The 18,710-nt window shown below is 39.4% G+C and overlaps 1 protein-coding gene across 2 annotated transcripts; it reads right to left on the bottom strand.

The window, feature by feature from the left end:
- Positions 1 to 956: 956 nt before the first annotated feature.
- On the bottom strand, positions 957 to 17,249 carry LOC136959413 (anion exchange protein 2-like). Of its 2 annotated transcripts, XM_067253740.1 has the most exons (22): positions 17,181 to 17,249; positions 13,542 to 13,692; positions 12,561 to 12,793; positions 11,830 to 11,966; positions 11,451 to 11,713; positions 9,837 to 9,973; positions 8,536 to 8,716; positions 8,069 to 8,204; positions 7,215 to 7,410; positions 7,028 to 7,133; positions 6,581 to 6,765; positions 6,128 to 6,344; positions 5,497 to 5,700; positions 5,076 to 5,224; positions 4,646 to 4,840; positions 3,944 to 4,150; positions 3,563 to 3,652; positions 3,163 to 3,329; positions 2,634 to 2,887; positions 2,283 to 2,452; positions 1,737 to 1,910; positions 957 to 1,596 (listed from the first exon to the last, which is right to left on the bottom strand). In XM_067253740.1, exons 1-22 carry the CDS (start codon positions 17,247 to 17,249, stop codon positions 1,516 to 1,518), a joined length of 3,702 nt encoding a protein of 1,233 aa, XP_067109841.1. In that variant the 3' UTR covers positions 957 to 1,515. The 2 variants fall into 2 exon arrangements, with proteins under 2 accessions (XP_067109841.1, XP_067109842.1); XM_067253741.1 differs by lacking the exons at positions 11,830 to 11,966; positions 12,561 to 12,793; positions 13,542 to 13,692; positions 17,181 to 17,249 and having other exon boundaries at positions 7,293 to 7,410; positions 11,451 to 11,536.
- Between the last annotated feature and the right edge of the window lie 1,461 nt (positions 17,250 to 18,710).

The following is an 18,710-nucleotide window of genomic DNA, read 5'->3' on the forward strand; positions in this document are numbered from 1 at the left end:
ACCTTTGTAATTAAGTGTGGAATATTCGAAAGAACAGAGAACAATGTTAATTGTGATCTTCATCGTCTTCACATTGCTTTTAATTGTATCTGACTAATAATGATTGTTACATAGTTTGGCAAAGTAATTTTACCATAGGTGACATGGTCAGAACCATATAGCAAAGTCGACTGAACGTTTAGGATTACAAGGATATGCCCAAACATTCTTAGTGTAGTTTGAACATGAATATGTCTGCCTATTTTATATTTTAAAATAGGCACTATAAAAATATGTATATTTTCAATTCAATTGTTTATTGCATGCACTGAAGAGCGACTCTTATCTCTAAATGTAAAAAACATGTATTTTTTACTTGCATTATGCTTTTCAAACCCTGTTTACTTAATTACTTATGTTATCTCTGAAGGTAATCATAGTGAAGAAATGTGACCCAGGTACCAGTAACTGTACCCTTTATTAATTTGAATGAAACTGTTTGTATTCATGTCATTTAACAGACACTTCAGTCCAAAGATATTTACAGTAAATGGAATAGTTGAAACTACGACCTCTTGTTCTGCTTTCCAGTGCTCTAACCACTGAGCGGTCAGGTAAATGGTGATGATCAAGAGGGCTTCGATTTTGTCCCACGGAGAACATTTCTTCATTCAAAATATTATTTTTATTATTATTACATCTAGTTTTAAAGTAGTCTACGGTCTCTAACATGATGAGTGTTACTTGATTACCAGATGGAATTGTGCATATATTGGAGTCGTTATGATGGATATTGTGCAAAATTGTACATGTACCATACGTGATCATGTGATGATGGCAAATTGAATACATGTATTTAATTATTTCCTACCAAAAGTTTAATTAAGTGCTTGGTAAATGAGGAATATTTGAACTAAAACTTGCATATTATAGTACAATATCAGTGTGTCACACTCCTATCTAAAATACCCCAAAGATACAGTGCATACAAAATGGACTATGGCAGCATTAGCCCCCCAAAATACAAACAAAACAATACACTCTCCAAAATGCAAAATATAAAAAACATGATTTTGGTACTGAAAATTAAAGCTGCACTAGATAATGTGATAATTCAAATATGAGAAACAGCGCCCCCAAATGAACTTCTGTGCTTTCCTCCAGCTTGAGTTTGATTGACAGTGGTTTCACACAATAAGGCAAGGAGTAAAGTCTGCCTCGCTGAAGGAGATTGGCTGGAACCAGATTTCTGGAACATATTTGTCTGGTAACTAATGGTCAACTCCAATAATTAGACATTTACATTCCACTGGCACTGAGCTAGCTGTGTTGCTAAACAACTCTCAGAGGGCCTCATTAGCTTAAACAACATGTTTTTAGGGGACAAAACATAATCCTTTAACTGAAAAGATCTCACCTATTGTACCTTTAAACCCCCCCAAAAAATCTATCAAACCATCACAGAATACTATTGAGGAATTTGGCAGAATGTTGGTCATGTTGGCCTGGCCGCCTGGGTCCATAAAGAGTGCTGGCTCATAAGGGCATGTGCATCTCAGTGTATTCATCCTGACCCTCCTTCTCATCAAATGTTGGTTCTCCATCATCTGAGTCCAACTGGGAACAATGAGAGACAGAAGGTGGTTAAACTGAACCTCAAGCCTCAGATTCTGCTTTTCATGGACCACCCATATCCAAACCTATCCTGATTGAGTGATTAAGTGAGGTTGTGAGTATGTGCCTATATTGAGACTCACACACTGCATCTCACGCTTGGTGAAGATCCAAGGCAGGAGGTACATCTTGACTGGGATTGTGAGGATCAGGACAAAAGGGAAGGCAAGGGAAGCCACGGTGGACATGACTGCCCAGAGCACAGCCAAAGATATCAGCTGGATAGTTGTGAACAAGTGCATACGCAGGGTCTTCACCTGAAATGAAAGCAATCCATTCATGTTTTAACCTTATATAGATATACCTGAAAATAATATTTACTACTGATAAGAGTGAGGAATTCTTTGTGTTTTTGAGTTCTGCATACTGTGTTCTATGTCGACTGCAAAAATATGCAGAGGATCTTTTTTAACTGAAGTTCTTCACTATTTGTGAAGTGTTTAAAGTCACACAAAGGAATTATTTTCTCCAACCCTTTATATGATGAGCAAAAACCTACTGTGGTAACTCTCCAGACACAGCGTGAGTTCATTCAGAGCTCCAGTTTTCTCTTTTGCCATAGGTTTTTAGAGTAGGCAATTGTAGGCAAAGTTATTTTGTGTCCCTTGGAAGGTTGGAATATAACTGACCTTGCGGACATAGGTGTGGTCGGGGTGGTACTTTGGTGGCATTAGCAGCAGCAACAGGCGCTCTGTAAATTGGATACCATTAAGTGACATCACACCCATGTAGAGGAAGATCCCAAAGAGCACAGCAAGGGGGATCCGTCGCAGCAGATCTCCGATCACTATGGACAGACCTGGCGAGGTGAAGAGATTATGTGAAGTTTTGTACCTGTCACTCTCAATAATCCATTATTACGAGTCATGATTATGACAATATATGGGCACCTAAAATTCTATTTAGATACATATTCTATTAAAAATAAAAATCGTAAGTGACACAAACACGTGCAGGTTTACTTTTAGATTCTCACCTACCAACAAACAAAGCCACGAAAAGCCCAGTCACCCTTTGCTCCTTCACTTCCTGGATACGAGGCTTGTCACCAGGGGCGACAGCCTTGCTCATGACAGTAAGGGCATTGGCGTGGGTAACCGAGCGCACTGTGGTGGCAGCCAACCAGGGCAGTCCGAAGAGGGCTGAGACCCCGCCCATGGCCACAATGATGAGGAGGTCCAGATGAAACCCAGAGCCCTTTACCAACATGCGCTCCTTCTTACACACTATCAGTCTGAGAGAAAAAGGAAGAGAGGGAACAGAGAGATCAGACAGTATATACTAGGGAGGTATTGAAAAGAAGAGGAGGGTTGTAGAAGGCATAAGTAAGAGGAGAAAAATGTACAGCACTTTCTTTCTAGATTTTAGTTGTTTGTACCGACCTGGGTACTGTGCCAGAACTAAAGCTACATAGTTAGCCAGAAGTCTGGGAAGTACATAAACGTGTAAAAAAAGCTGTATACACATTAGTGGGATATTCTGAAGGGTTCAGGTATAAAGGTCACACACGTGGTAATCTGTGTCTCCATGAAGATGAGGATGAAAACAAGCAGGGCTGGCAAGATGCTGGCGGCCATCATCCAAACGGGGAACTGACCGTCTGAACCCAGAGGAGGGATCAGCCACCCTCGCTTCTGTGGGCTGGTCACTGAGAGACCTCGAGGCACACTCAGCTTCTGCACAGGTGTCAAGGGGTCAGAACAAGATGTGTGATCTCTGATATCTATACACCTTCAATTTCTTATCTTGACTTTATATCTTTAGTTGGAAGTGGCTTTTTAGCCTACGTCTGTATTTCAAGAATTTTAAAGGTCTGAGTATAGATTGTGTGAAAATCATATACAGGTGTGTATGTGTGTTAAATAGAGACCAAACCTACAGATGTGCAACAATTTTGTTTGTGACTTACCTGAGTGTATGTGTCTGTAATGCTGAAGTCCACCAACACCATGATGAGAATTGCAATTGGTACCCCAAAATCACCAATCATTCTGCGGAGCTGAGGTACAAAATACATGTTTGACAGATAACATAATAATTTAATCAAATTAACAAACTTACAGTATTTTAAATATCAACATACAAAAGATACAGTACAGATACAGTAAATGTTTTTTTTTACACATACAATACAATCTCAAACATGCTCATATTTATTCAAACAATGTGTTTTGTAGTGCTTTAATATCTAATAGATAATACAATTTAAATAGAAATTAACAGTAATACAGCATAACATACAACAGACAACATCATATGATAATTTCCCTGACAGGCCAATGACACTTACCCCACCAGGGAAGAAAGAACTGTTCTTGAACTTGCGGAGATAGAAAGCGATGAAGAACGTTCCAGACATGAGGACCAGAGACAAGAGGGCAGTGTTGGGTTCTCCTGCAAAACGCCCAGGTACACTATCCACAGTGGTGTTGCATGTCGCCAACGTTGTCGAGTTAATACCTGAACAGCAGCTCCGGAGAGGATGCTCTTGAAAAATCTGTTGAGTTTGTAGAAAAGATGTATAGATCAATAGATTATTATTGATAGATTATTATAAAAATCTGGTCTGGAGATTGGAGTGCAGCAACCAATCAAATAATAGTATATATATATTGTTTTGGTGTGGAGGTAAATGTATCCCTCAGGTTCTGGTAAACATTTAAAATAAGCTTAGCCCAACAACACCCTTATTTGCAGTTTTCTGTATTAGTGCATCCTCGGCCTGTCTATGCCTCAAACAAGTACTCTGTGCTCTGTAAATAAGAACAATCTGTAATGTTGTTGACAGTATATTTTCCTGTGTATTTGTTTATGTTGAGTTAATAAACCCAAGACCTGTGGTATAGTTAACCAGTCTACAATGTTCAATGGGACCAGAAACCAGCTAGCATTACAGACCCAACACAGATTCAGTTTTGATAGTCGCTGAAACATAATGAAAACAATCCATGAAGTGTCCCCATCTAGTATTGATAGATGGCCCTGAGCTCACCTTGGCCAGTTTAGAGAAAGTCTCGTAGATGAAGATGAGGGAGATGAGGAAGGAGAAGATCTCCTGGGTGAAGCGTGAGACAAAGCGCACCAGAAAACTGCCCTCAAAGGCCACAGTGATAACCACAATGAGGACCAGCCAGAACCCGATCCACACACGGCCGGTCAGGTACTCCATATAGTTGGCTTTGCAGAACTGACATTGCACAGAAAACAGATCACAAGTCAATCAGTAATTATAGCACTGGAGTACTTTTGTTCCACAACATTTTTATATTTTTAACCAAAAGGTTTCTTAAAATTCTGAGATACAACCAGGCTTTGTAAATATACCGTATCATCATTTGTATTTTTATTAGTAGTAGTAGTATTATAACTGAATCATTTCAACAATTATGGATACTATTGTTTTGACATTTATTGTGACTGACAGAGTAGAAGGCCTCTTCGAAGACCAGCAGGGGACCAGAAAAACCCACGACCAGAAGAGGCTGAGCCCCCAGTAGATTGAAGACCACCCCCTGCATGGCAGTGGCAATGATCAGTTCAGACACACCAATGAGGCCCTCGGTTTTCTCACCTAAACAAAAAGGAAGGGGAATATTGTATTACAGAACCACAGTTCATTGTTATTATTACTGTATTTTCATTTGTGTCTACTGGATGTTATTTACACTAAAGACAATATCTCAAACTTGTCCTTGTCTTCCCCTTTCATTGTCCTTGCCTTTCTTACCTCTACTAATTCGACTTCCCTCCTTTTTAACATCTTCCTTGTTTCTTCTCTCTGTCTGTCTCTCTAAACCTCCCCACCCCTGTCTTTTGATCCCCTGGAGAGTGATGGTCACTGACCCAGCAGTCCACCGAAGGTGATTGCAGGTGACAGGGCAGCAAAGTAGATAAAGATGATCGCAGCCATGCACTGAGGGTTAAGCGCATCTTTGAAGTCGCTGACATATTTGGGGTAGCGCTGTGCAGCGTCACAGATCAGTCCACCAAACAATCGCCCTGACCTTCGGAGGGGATCATCCACAGGCTTGAAAGGCAATTGTAGAGCTGGAGGAGGGATGGAAGAGTGAATAAGAGCCGACCTTTGGTTTTTGTTTAGCTTTATCTGCAAAGCTTCCAGTCAATTTGATTGCACAAGTGGGCAGTATGTTTTACTAAGGAGTGAGTGTAACCAATTCAACTCAATAACATGAACCTCCTGACAAAATGCTAATGTAAAACGTCAGAATAGTATGTTAATTTATGATCAATGGTAATATTCTTGTTACATTTCCATACTTTTAAATGTTACAAGGTTTGATTTAATGTTTCACTTTTGTTTTAGGGCAGTGAAGAAGCTCTTGTTTTATGTCCATTAAACTTGATAAGAAGTAAGAATAAGAAAACACACACTGTCTTTTCTTCTCCATATACTTTTTATACAACCGTCAGACTGTCTGACTCTATACATTCCATGTATATACAGTTCATGCACCTTTGTCTTTATGGGTCTTGGGTTCTTTGGCCTGTAGATTTCCATCCTGCTCTTCCCTCTTGCGTAGCATCTCTCTTTGGAAGCGAGCCACTGAGCGCAGTAGCTCCTCTCCACCCACCTCAGATGGGGGCAGCACAATACTGCAGTCCAGGAAGCAGTTGATAGCATTTAGCAGATCCTGATGCTCATCCGCTGAATACGCAGCCTCATGAAAGTTCTGATGGAGTTAAGAGAGGTTAAGCATAAACATAACAATCAAGTTATTTCTTGCTTAGCTATGTTAATGTGGGGTCTGCCAATATAGATGATGTTTCTCTGTGTTCCTCTACACTGTCTAATAAAATCAAGCACTTGAACGTACATTTGGTAATTTTAGCAAGCACTAGTTTATCCCTTACAGCTCTTGTTTATGCTGTGTTCACCACATCTTCTAACTCTTTGCTTTTAAGTCACCTTGTCAGACATCAACGTAGAGATGGATCGCCCAATCTGGTGGTAGTCAATATTGGCGGTGGGCGGGCCGAGCAGCAGGAAGAGGAAACGCACGGGAACAGGCACCTCCAACACAGACTCCAGCAGGACCGCCTCCTGTAGGCGCACGAACACCATGGAGGGTTGCTGTAAGAAGGCCACGCTGCCTGATGGGAAAAAAGTCAGGGTTACGGGACTCGCTAATGAAGGAAAATCCATTGCTAAATCCTTCAAAAGACTCAAACATTAGAATCATTTAAACATGACTTTATTTTGAAAAGCTAACTAAATTCCCTACAAGATTGTCAATATAACTTTTAGCTCCTTGCATTCATCCAGCTATCATCTCACTAAACCAATACAAGCGAATAAAGTGGTTAGACTACTCATTCTTCATTCGAAAAGGAAACATGAGATAGCAATGCGTACCCACGAGAACCACAGTGGCTTCTGCATTCTCAGGGATCTTCTCCAGCAGCTTGAGCTCATGCTTTGACTTGGACCTGTGCATGCCCAACACAGCATGAGCATCCTTCTATGGAACACAGAAGAGTTTGAAGGTTTAGCAACACACACAGACACATACTGTACACACACACACCCACACTCAACAGACCTCATTCTTCTCCACGTCGATGTGTGTGTCCATGGGGGCCCCTGCGGCCCCTCTTTCACCCATGAGGGGCTCAGTGACAGAGGGCTCTGGCTGGCCTGCATGGTTGGTGCTTTGGTGAGTCACCACCAGAGAACCCAGACTGGCTGCTGAGAGGTTTCTGGAGAAGGAACTGTACTCCTTCTCATCACTTGGATGACTGGAAGTGTAAACAAGATAGAAGAAAAGAGTCTTTGTAGAGAAAACAAACTTGCTCTTGATGTACCGAGTTTAGTCTGTTTATTGTTTTTTTTGTTTTTTTTAGAAGCACTCTTTGTCAGAAGCACTGAGAAGCACTCTTTGTCATGTTTGTTGAAATAAACTTCACATCCTGATAACAATCAATGATTCAAATGCTCTGACAGTAAAATAAAATTCATTTAATATATGTGGCCATCGCAGGACGGTAATTAACACGACCAACCATTGCATTCAGATCAAAAGCAATGATTGAACGGCATTTGGACCGAATGCAATTATTGGATGGGCTACTTGGCTTTCGTCCTCCCGGCAGTCGTCAGACAGTGGGTTCATGTGTTAAGGGGGAGTGGGTTTGAAGGGAGAGGGTGGGATATTTTGGGTTGGATGCTTGCAAACTCAAGCCAATATTGCTAGTTTTGCAAAATGTACCTACGCTGCCTATACTAGTAACTTCTAAATACAGATAGGATAATGTGCAAATGGACCAACATAAATCAACAACAAATGAACATATCAAATCATAAATCAAGTTTGTTAACAAACTTATTTTGTCACTAGTTAGAGTCCACTACGTAGGATTAGACAGATAGTGGTAGACAATGGAGTCAGAGTATTACCTGTGTTTTAAAAGTAGTGCTCTGAGGACATTGGCTCGATCCTCAGCTTTAATCTGGTCTGAGATGATCATCTGCTCCACCACCTGATGAGCAATACCCGGCAAGGTCTTCTGATCCAAGTCAAGAAGTACAGCGCCTGAAGAGAAGGGTTTCAAGTTTCTTGAACATCATTTTTTCAGTTGAAAAAGGGTTGAGCTAGAACTAAAAAGGGTTTTATGCAGCATATTGTTTCTGATTTTATTTACAATGCTCCTTCTTCCTTGTGTCCTTAAATATCTCTGAACTTTCTATTTAATTTCCTTCCCACTCCTCTGCTTCATTTTGACTCGCTCCATTCCTCTGTCATATTTTACATGCACTAAACATGTACATTTTACTTGCCACTTCAAACCTCCTCTCTCATCCAAATCCATTTTCCCCCTACTTTTCTCTCTCCACCTGCCTCCCTTCCTCTATCTGTTTCTCACCGTGGGAGATGGTCTTGCGGAGCTCCAGCAGACTACGGAAAGAGAGCGAGGACACATGCGGTTTGCCCCAGCGCTCGGTCTCCTCCTCCACGTCCTCTTCAAACTTGATCCAGCGTGCCGTCTCCCTCCACTGCATCTCCTGGTTCTTATTAATCACCAACTCGTTTAGCTCAACAAAGACCTGGAATGACCCATAAATACATATAACAGATGTTTACAAATAAAACTCTGTGAAGCTGATTATTGGTTATGAGTTATGTCCACACTGAGGTCCGATGTCCCTGAACACACTAGCTCACATCAGCAATGTACATTGTGAAAATGTGTTGATATTAGTAAAGTACATCATGTCATGATTATAAGAATCAGACTACACAAGAGTTATCGTGGTCGAATATTCTTACCTTCTGGTGCCCGGTCACTTGACCCACATACTCCATCTGAACCATAGTGGCCAACTTTCATGCGTGAGAGAGAGTGATCTAGCGACTAGCTGAGTGCAGTGGCTAACAAATCACGGTTACCTGTCAGTCACAGGCACACGCATTCTGTCACTGGCCTGACGTCACACACACACACTTACCTGGCTAATGAAAACAAATCTAAGTCCCTGTATTACTTCTTAGAGCCACTAGTGTCATCTTACCTAACCTCTCTTTTGTGAAGTGTGTGAAAGTCCTTCCTTCCTTCATTATTCGTGTCTGTCTCTGGTATTCCTTCTCCTCACATTACATATGGAGGAGTCAGGTGGCTGAGCGGTGAGGGAATCGGGCTAGTAATCCGAAGGTTGCCAGTTCGATTCCCGGTCATGCAAACTGACGTTGTGTCCTTGGGCAAGGCACTTCACCCTACTTGCCTTGGGGGAATGTCCCTGTACTTACTGTAAGTCGCTCTGGATAAGAGCGTCTGCTAAATGACTAAATGTAAATGTAAATATGGTGACTTTGTGTCTGCTGTATGTATTCCTCTGTATCCCACGGCAGACATGTAATTAATTGTCAAGTGGCTCGAGCTACAGTAGGTCCTGTAGTTATCCCTGGAAGTTCTCATGATAAAATTAAATCTATGATATACTATACATACAGGAAACTTGAGCATCCCATTCATCCGTTCTGTCAAGCACATTACGTAGCCCTGTGAGATCACATTTGAACCAAACTTAAACTATTGCAATTGAATGCATGACATGACCTCTTTTTGATGCCCCCAAAAAACAGAACTTCAGCTAGGCCCAACTATCTGCCGTGCTGCTGTTTGTGTTTGTCTGCATCCTGTGTCTGGCTCTGGATGTGTTCCCTCACCTCATGTGGGGTGCGATCCAACTTGCGGTTGCGGGCGCTGGGTTCTGTGTGGTTCTTGGTGATGTGCACCACCGGTCTCTTGGGGCTCTTTTTGACCAGGTGACGTCGCACTCCAGGCACATCCTCAAACCGGTGACCTGGGGGTCAGAGAGACAGGAACGAGAGAAGAAATTGAAAAAGTTGGATACGGCGAAAGTAAGAGAGGGAAAGAGACATGACAGATTCTCACTCCCTTCACAGCAGATTAGGTCCTTATGACAGTTACATCATACTGTGTGGAGAACATCATAATTGACAGATTATGCGTGCAAGTGCTTCACCATGCTTTAACTCTCTTTGCCACACCAAGCCATTACTGTACCTCACAAATCTCAATGTTGACAGCAAGACCACACACTGATTCTCACAGTAATGCCTCTTTCTAGCAGTAATGAACATTTCAGGGTTGGTTAAACAGTAGAGAAGTTTTTTCAGGACAAACGAAAACGAGACTTAAAGCTTGGGAAACACAAAGCAAACCAATTGACCGCACACATTTTAACAGGCAGATACACAATTACCTCCTAACAGCTTTCTTTAACTTAGTATTGGTGATTCTACACCAAATACATATTATACAAAAATCTTCAAATAGGTAAGCGTGTTGATCTTAAAATGGCACAGTCGTTTTTTACTGATAAAAAGGAATAATGATATCCACATACTCACTAAAGTCTCAGTTTCAGATGCAGTTGAAAAAATGTCAACGCATTGAGAAAACGATACAAAACACAACCATGCTTCGCAATTTTGAGTCAAAATGATGGATTGTTGTCCCAAAATCAGTTTTATGCACATGCACACAAACACACTCTGAATAGGAAGAAAAAAATCAAACATGGCACAAGTGGAAATGTACAGCTGTACGCCCTTTGAAATGTCTCACATTCCTACAGAGCACAATTGGCATGTGGGATGAACAGCATTGTTTACTTGTCAAAAGAACAAAAAATCACATTTTTGATGTGATGGTGAGATTACAATGCAAATCGACTGAGATGAATGGGCTTTTATGTTACTGTAGGCCCGGTACCAGACCCATGCATACAGCCCATGCCTAGATTGTTTCCTACTAAATCCTTGTCTCAGTCCTTAAATGATCTAGCTACCATCTCTTATCCCAAATTCATCCCCACCCTCCTACTACATGTTACCTACACATTGTGCATAAACACAAACACCCACACAAGTATGTTCCTGGGTAAGTATGGCATCCATTTATCATTGTTACTGTATAAGAGTTGGTAAAAAAATTATCATCAAATTATAAGGCTCATTATTGCGATATAACAACTCTTTTTTAACAAAGTGATAAGAAATGTACTTTTGACACACATACGCATAGTAACAAATTTAGATCTTATAAGACTTCAAAGTTATACTAATAAAATATACTGTGTGTATTCTATATTGTCGTATGAAAGTGGTTGTAGTTGATTGGAAGTATTCACATTAAAAGGGACAAGTTCTGTCTTGTCACTATAAGCAATCATTTTCTCCAAACCATTTCGGTTGATTTCAATCAAGTTGCTTGACGGTTATTTGCGATGATTTAACGTTAAACGTGCCACTCACTCTTGATGCCGTCTAGGTCTGCAGAGGCCAGTGTCTGAGCTTCGCTGTCATCGGTGGCAACACGGTGCAGACTGCCTGTCATGTTGCCCATGCGCCGCCTCTCATGGAGGCCGTAGCTGCCACGGCCACTTGGGGGCGCTTTGGAGGATGAAGAGGGGGTGGAACCCCTGCTAGGTGGGCTGGCGGAGTCCAGGGACAGAGCAGAGGGGACAGGGGACAGACTGTTCCTTCCTTTGTGAGGAGCACAGATAGAATCTGTATCACTGTGGACACAATAAAAAGGTCATCCATTTCTAAGATGGATTATATAAATAGAAAAGAGTGTGTATTCATGTGTGGGTAAAAGTGCTGGTGTGGAAGTCTTTTACGTAATACTCACTCAGTAGGAGTGGCATCTGGTAGGTTGGTGCATGTGTCCAGGGCTGTCTGGGGTATAATGGTAATTTGCCCAGGAACAGGGATATGGCCATTCTTACAAGGGCTTGATGCAGCAGGGCAATCTTCTGACAGGAAGAACTGTGGAGAAAAGAGATTGACTGGGTCAGTGTTTATGTGTGTTTTTAACCATTTGTAGCTTCTAAACACTGGGCCTTTTGTCATGAGTTACACTTCACAAATTACAAAACTAAATACAGGAGTATAAATACAAAATAAACAAAAATGCGTAAAATGACAATACACTTAAAGAATTAACTATCCACCTAGTGTGGTATGTGGTAATGTGTACGTCTAAAATGTAGGCCTATCTGGGTGGTTAGGTATCATGATCATTTGAAAGGCCCCTAGCTAATTAATGGAGCAACTTTCTAGGCCAGAAGCCAACTTAACTGTACAGACTGCATCACTTTGATTTGGGCATCAATAATAAAGTTAAGTTCTGATGGATTGCATAGAGGGATTTTAAAACAGTGGAACAGCATCCAAATAAATAATGTTTCCATGGTCAAGAGCTGGCATGAAAGTTGACTAAGAACGTTGTTCTGCTATTTAGTGACAAGCATGGCCTGTGTCTTTGAAATAAGCCTCTTTTTATTGTCATATTTTACTTCCTGACCAGGTTGTCTCTCTACGGGTATATTTGCTTCATGTTCTGATTGTGTGTCAGCACACCTGGTCATCCTCATTGTGCATATCACTGTCAGTGTCAGGGGTTGCTGTGGTTGTGTCTTCCTTCCCATCCTCTTCCTCTTCTTCTTCTATGGTGGGGGCTCCGCTGGCCTCACCAGAACCAGCTCTCCGCCTTCGTCCTGCTTCCCTCTTCTTCTTGCCACTCTTCTTCTTCTTCCCCTCCGGGGGAAGTTTTGACAGTGGGTGGTGGATATGGAGGGAAGAATGACGGTGGTCTAGAGAGCAGAATGTAATCGTTTTATAATTATGTTGTCATACAATGACATGTTCATCATCATAGACTGTATCTGAACAGTAAACTTGTGTCCCACATGCCATCTTCTCCCTTTCTGTAGTTGTTCACTGCCACTCATATCTTATGTTAATAGGAGTTGATAGGAGGAGAAGAGTGGTTAAAACAAGCTTATAAGGCAGCTGGGATGAACATTTCAATCCTTCTCATTCTCATGCCAATAAAGACTAACTAAGTTCATAACCCTTAATATGTCACAGACAAAAGGAAAATATTTAAAAAAGCATGTAAAAAATAATTCAACATTATTTTATTTATTATATTGTTATATTTTCAATATATTGTTAATTGTCCAAAATCCCTAAATGTGTCAGCAAAAACTTTTTCTACTTTCAGTTAGTTACCCAAACATATTCTTTAGGCGAATCAACTAAAATAGTTACAATTATATCGAGTCCTTTCTTTGCTTTTGATCTTTTCTGATTGCACTTCTTCAAATGTTTGTGTAAATTTGGTGGTTAAAGCCCGGTGAAGTCTATAAGTGCAACATTTTAAGAAAGAAGTCTAAACAGAAAACTTGTGTTTTTAAAATTTAGCAATGTGGACAAGACTAATGAATTATTCACATGCAAATAAGCAAATTTTATTTTTTTGTTTTGTATAACTCAGTTATATCAGTTATTTAATAATCAATTAATATTCTCAAATCATGTGGGGATATGGTAACTCACATTCAATGTCCTCCTCGTTGAAGGTATGGTGCTTTTCAGGAGGACCACGGATAGGTTGGCTGAGGATCTGCTGAAAGCGCTGCACCCCCAAGGTCTTGTTCAGGTCTTGTTCTTCATCATCATCATCCTCATGACGCTGAGGAGGTGTGGGCTAATGGAGGAAAAGTTAGGGTTAATTCAAATCAATTACAAGTCTAGTGTTGTATGGGGTTATGCTTCAATCTGATGATTAGAACCAGTTATTTAGTTCATATTTGCACCACTACTGCCTCCTTTTTTCCATTCTGGACTTGCTGAATCTTTTGTAAACACAAAATATTGTTATCTTGTCTACCATATTACATTACATGACTATAGCCTTATGTTAATTTAATTAAAAATGAGTTGGTGTTCAGTATATTCTTGATTTCTGTAATGGGATTTGTAGAAATAAAAAAACGAAACTAAAAGCTTTTGCTTATTGTCATTAAAAACTTGTGCCAGTTTAAACCTGAAAACACTGGGGGGAGACATGTGCCAGTTTAAACAGTGATGCGTTTTCTCTTTCCTAGAAGTCTGTTAAGTATAAAGTTTACCCATGCCTGAAAAGTTTGCATGTCAGGGTCCCACCGCGAAAGTATAGTCCTTGAGAGATATTAGTAAAGGGATTGAGCATAACTTGTATATTTTCACTTTATTTCCATATATTCTGAAGGTACAGCCGTGGCCAAAAGTATTGGGAGCGACATACATTTGGTGTTTGCAAAGCTTGTTGGGCATAAAATGATCATTTCTGTAAGTCATATCATCAGCACAGGGGAAAGTGTGAATTAGTTCTAGCCTGGTGAAATCACTCTATCATTCTGATTGTATTTTAAGAGCCGATTGACTGCTGTAGGAGAGGGGACTATTTGCATATATTGAACATTTTCGCCCCCAAAAAGCTTAAAAAAATATGAATTCCAGAATATTGTATTCCAGTATTCTATAGAAACGTGAAAATGTTTCCTCAAATACTGAATCAGCAAACTTTACAAAACACATTTGTCATTGCCAAAACTTATGGCTATGACTGTACCTCCAAAATACCTTTCTAATAATCATACCAATACAAAACAATATCTAGTAACATTTAAAGCATCAGATATGCCATTTGTACAATTAGTGTGTATGGTTAATTGTTTACCTGTAACATAGGGTATGTAAAAATGTTACCAATTTGTGGTGGTTAGATTAGTTTGGGTTAGTTTGAGTTCACATTGGGAAGGCTGTTTTTTGTATACATTGTAAAGCACACAAAGTAATGTGCATTACTGCTCCAAGGCACAAACATTATGTTTCTAAGGAGATTATACTGATAAAATAAGGTTGTCTCAAATAGTGAAAAGACAAAAAAAAAAAGTGTATGATGTTTATGGTGTCCAATGTAGGAGGAGCTGTCTTTGCATGCAGTGCTGAACTCAATCATTTTGTGCCTGCTGCAGAATATGACTTTTGAAGAAACATTACTTGTGTTTCTTATCTACAAAATAATCTGCAATATATTTACATCAGTGTTATGTTTGCTTCTAATATAGGTCAAATCAATCAAATACAGGATTTGAACGCAATTGGCGGGTGTTTTCTTTAATACTAATACAAATATCCCTGAATGATCGAATAAGGGATATTAACTCAGCCTCTCCCCCTATTTAAAACAATTATATAAAAAATAAGCAATATTAAAGCAAACCAGACACTGTACTATTACAAGGAAGGTATGTCTGTATGGCAATTGCCTTTAGCATTATCTGTTCAGCTCCCTTCATTGAAAATTAAATTGCCCCCTACTTCATCTCAGTCTGTTTACAGTAAACAGTAAACAGATGCTACTGTAGTTATCAGGTAAGGATGACTGGATAATGCTGAAAGCCTGTATTTTCTTTTTAGAAAAGTAATTACACAACCGAAAGCAATGTCTGTACATTGTCTATAATAACTGTAAAAGCCTTTCTGTAGGGCTTACAGTTAGAGCAAATAAGTTAAGTTTAGATATTGGCAATCCTCTATGAATTTTCTGCCAACTCCAAACCAAGACTCAAACAAGTACTCCAGAGTTCTCTCAAAGGCATGAATAACATTCTAACTAGCTAACATTTTGTAAAAAAAAAATAAAGAACAAACTTTTTTTTGTTTCTTCATGGTCATACATTTCACAGTGCAAAAATAAATACAAATGTAGGTATGAACCTTATCAAGGTAAGTTTTTTCAAAATTATATTACATCTGTGGCTTTATTTTAAGTCTGTAGCTTATCAAAAGTAATATTTTTCTATTACATGTCAAAGCAATGCATTAGAGACGAATGTATTCCAATTGTAGGGCTATGTGTATTTTGTGTCAGCTATTGTGCATGAGTTATGTGGCAATTTCACTAACCTTTGACTTTGATAGAAAGTCCATGCTGCCCCTGCCAGCCATTCCAATAACAGTTTGAAAGGATGATAGCTGCTCTCATGACTAGCATTAACCAAAAAATGCTAACAAAAGGTTAAAGTATCCAGGAGAGAAAAGTTTGGCATCGCTACACCTAGCACCTGCCCCCAGTCACATGACGAGAGTGACCAGTAGAGACAGGAAATTATCAGCTGTGTGTAATGTTACATTTGTTTAGATATGTTGGAATTGTACATACCATTAAATCTTTAAACTTGTATTGTTACTGGCAGGTGCCTGTTGTGAATCCAGTATCTTAAGGAACATAAGGTTCCTAGATAGCTTTCTTTTCAGGACTACTAGACCCTAAAGATCAAAACCTACATCCTTGCCCCATCATTGCTACTTCCCCATGTTTCCGTGAACGCCCTCCAATGAGTATTAGTCAAAGCTGGTGCTAAAAATTAAATCTGGAAAGGAATGCTTGTGGGTGTATGGGTGTCATACAGTACCACCACATTTTAGCCTTTTCTGAGAGAAATGAGCTGCCAAAACATTCAACTACCGGTCAGCTGAGAGCTGCACTGCTCAAAACTGAAGCTGTTGTTGGGGAACTACAATGCACTGACCCACCATGGAGGAATTATCTTTCCTGGCACTTGATGTAGAAAACCCTGGACTCCAGATGTCTCAACTCAACCCTCTCTTCTACCCTCTCCTACATCCAGCTATGATGAGCAGAAACATTGTGAAATGTAATTTATACTTTTTTTGTCTTTGCTAACCAGGTGTTAAATCTATTAGTGTGTGATTAAAGGCAGCATGGCAGTGACAGTTAAGGTAACCAATGCAGGAAAATAGCAGTCAGTGACTAATTATTAAACATGAAAATTATTAATGTAACATACATTATGCTGGCCTCTTCAACAAGGCCAATAACTCACACTGACATAACACTTTTATCTATTATTTATAAGTCCATCCACCACCTTTGCACATGTCGTTTTGCAAAATGCTGCCCTATTTTATATTTTATTTGTAAAATTTGATATTTATATTTATTTTATATATTCCATATTGTTTAGCTCTTTAGTATTCGACTTTTTAATTGTATTTATACATTCTACTTTTTAAAATTAAGATCCATATATGTTTATTTTATGCACCTTAATAATAATAAAAACTCATTCTGATTCTGATTTCCTGCCTCTCCTTAATATTATATAATGAAATGATAAAACTCACTGAGATTGAAGTAGCAGCAACAGGGTTGCTACTAACATCCTTGGGTTCACTCATGGCTCCGTCGGACATCAGGAGGTCACGGTACAGTTGTATTGCTTGTGTGCCTCAGTCAGCAGGGGCTGACCTAGCCCTTTTCACTCTCTTTCTGGCTCAACAATGGACATCAGGGTAGCATAACCTGAAGAGGGAAATGAGCAAATGTAGTATTAGCAAAAGTAGGTGTATAGAGAATAGGTAAAGTGTGTCTTCACGAAAAAAAGTTCAATGGAGAGAACTACAAGCAGTTCCATTCGTTTTTTTTCTTTATGGATTGACCCTGACAAGACCGGAAAACAACACCTATGAACAACCCTAGATATTAGACAATTTATTTATACAATAAATCACACACTTGTATTCACATGTAAACAGAATAGACATATAATTGAATATGGTGTAGTGGGAGATTCCCAGTAACACGCACTCGCACTTTGGGCAAGTGCTAGTAGCATTTATTTATAGAATAAATTGTCATTAGGAATTGATTTTGATCAATTGATATGATATTTTAGGTTTGCATGTTTTAGCAAACACAAGAAAGAATATGCAAGCTTAATACATGAAAGGGATCCCTGATTTACTATCTAAACTAATGGATATATAATATATGTCTTTGCCATTCTGGAAGCTTGCTTGACTGGAAACACTATTGTGGTTGGTTATGTTTTCTGACTAATAGAAAGGTTTGTTGGAAGAAATTAAAGCAATATGTTTGTGATGAGAGATGGACCAATCATTGGTTGGCAATAAGCCACTGTGTTCAAAATCCTAGATGAGGACACAAGAGAACATGATGTTCAGCTTAAGCATCATGGCATATTGTTCATTTAGAGTAATGTAGACAGTAGGATGTAGCCATAAAAGATGTACCCTAGTGCACATGTGATAAAGGATATTTCCTCCTCTCCATCAGTGCAGAACTGTCAGTGTGGTTTACACCAACAAGGTCGCTGGTGCAATGTCAAAGCTGCATAGAAAGTACAGACACAAACAGAAATGGTGATGAGGAGGATTGTTAAAGGTATCATGTGACAATTCCTGTCTTCCAAGAATGTTATGATATTTGAGATGAACAGACAGAGAATCTTCAATTCAGGTGCTTAGCAGTGAGTAAATGTAATGACTTGTAGTTAATGTTTCTATTGTTATTTCAAAAATGTGTGTTTATTTGATGTGCTCATTCAGAATGAATCAGCAAAACTGTTTCACTGCATGATTCTTTTGTTTGAAGATTCAATTAATCTTCTTCTCTTCTAAATGAAAACATATGAATCCTTTTCTATATTGCGCTTGGCATTTCTATGACTGTAGAAATGTCTTTGATCATAGTCTAGCCATTGCCCCACGTTTTTAACAAGCCTTATCTCAACATAGAATCAATATACCATTTTATTTTACAAAAAATGACTGTAAGCTTCTTAAAAATATTACAATTATTTTCTCTATTTAATTGTCTGAATTCACTTCATCCATCAGGTACCTGACTTGACT

The sequence above is a fragment of the Osmerus mordax genome, chromosome 16 (assembly GCF_038355195.1).
Source record: "Osmerus mordax isolate fOsmMor3 chromosome 16, fOsmMor3.pri, whole genome shotgun sequence".
Taxonomy (NCBI): Eukaryota; Metazoa; Chordata; class Actinopteri; order Osmeriformes; family Osmeridae; genus Osmerus; species Osmerus mordax.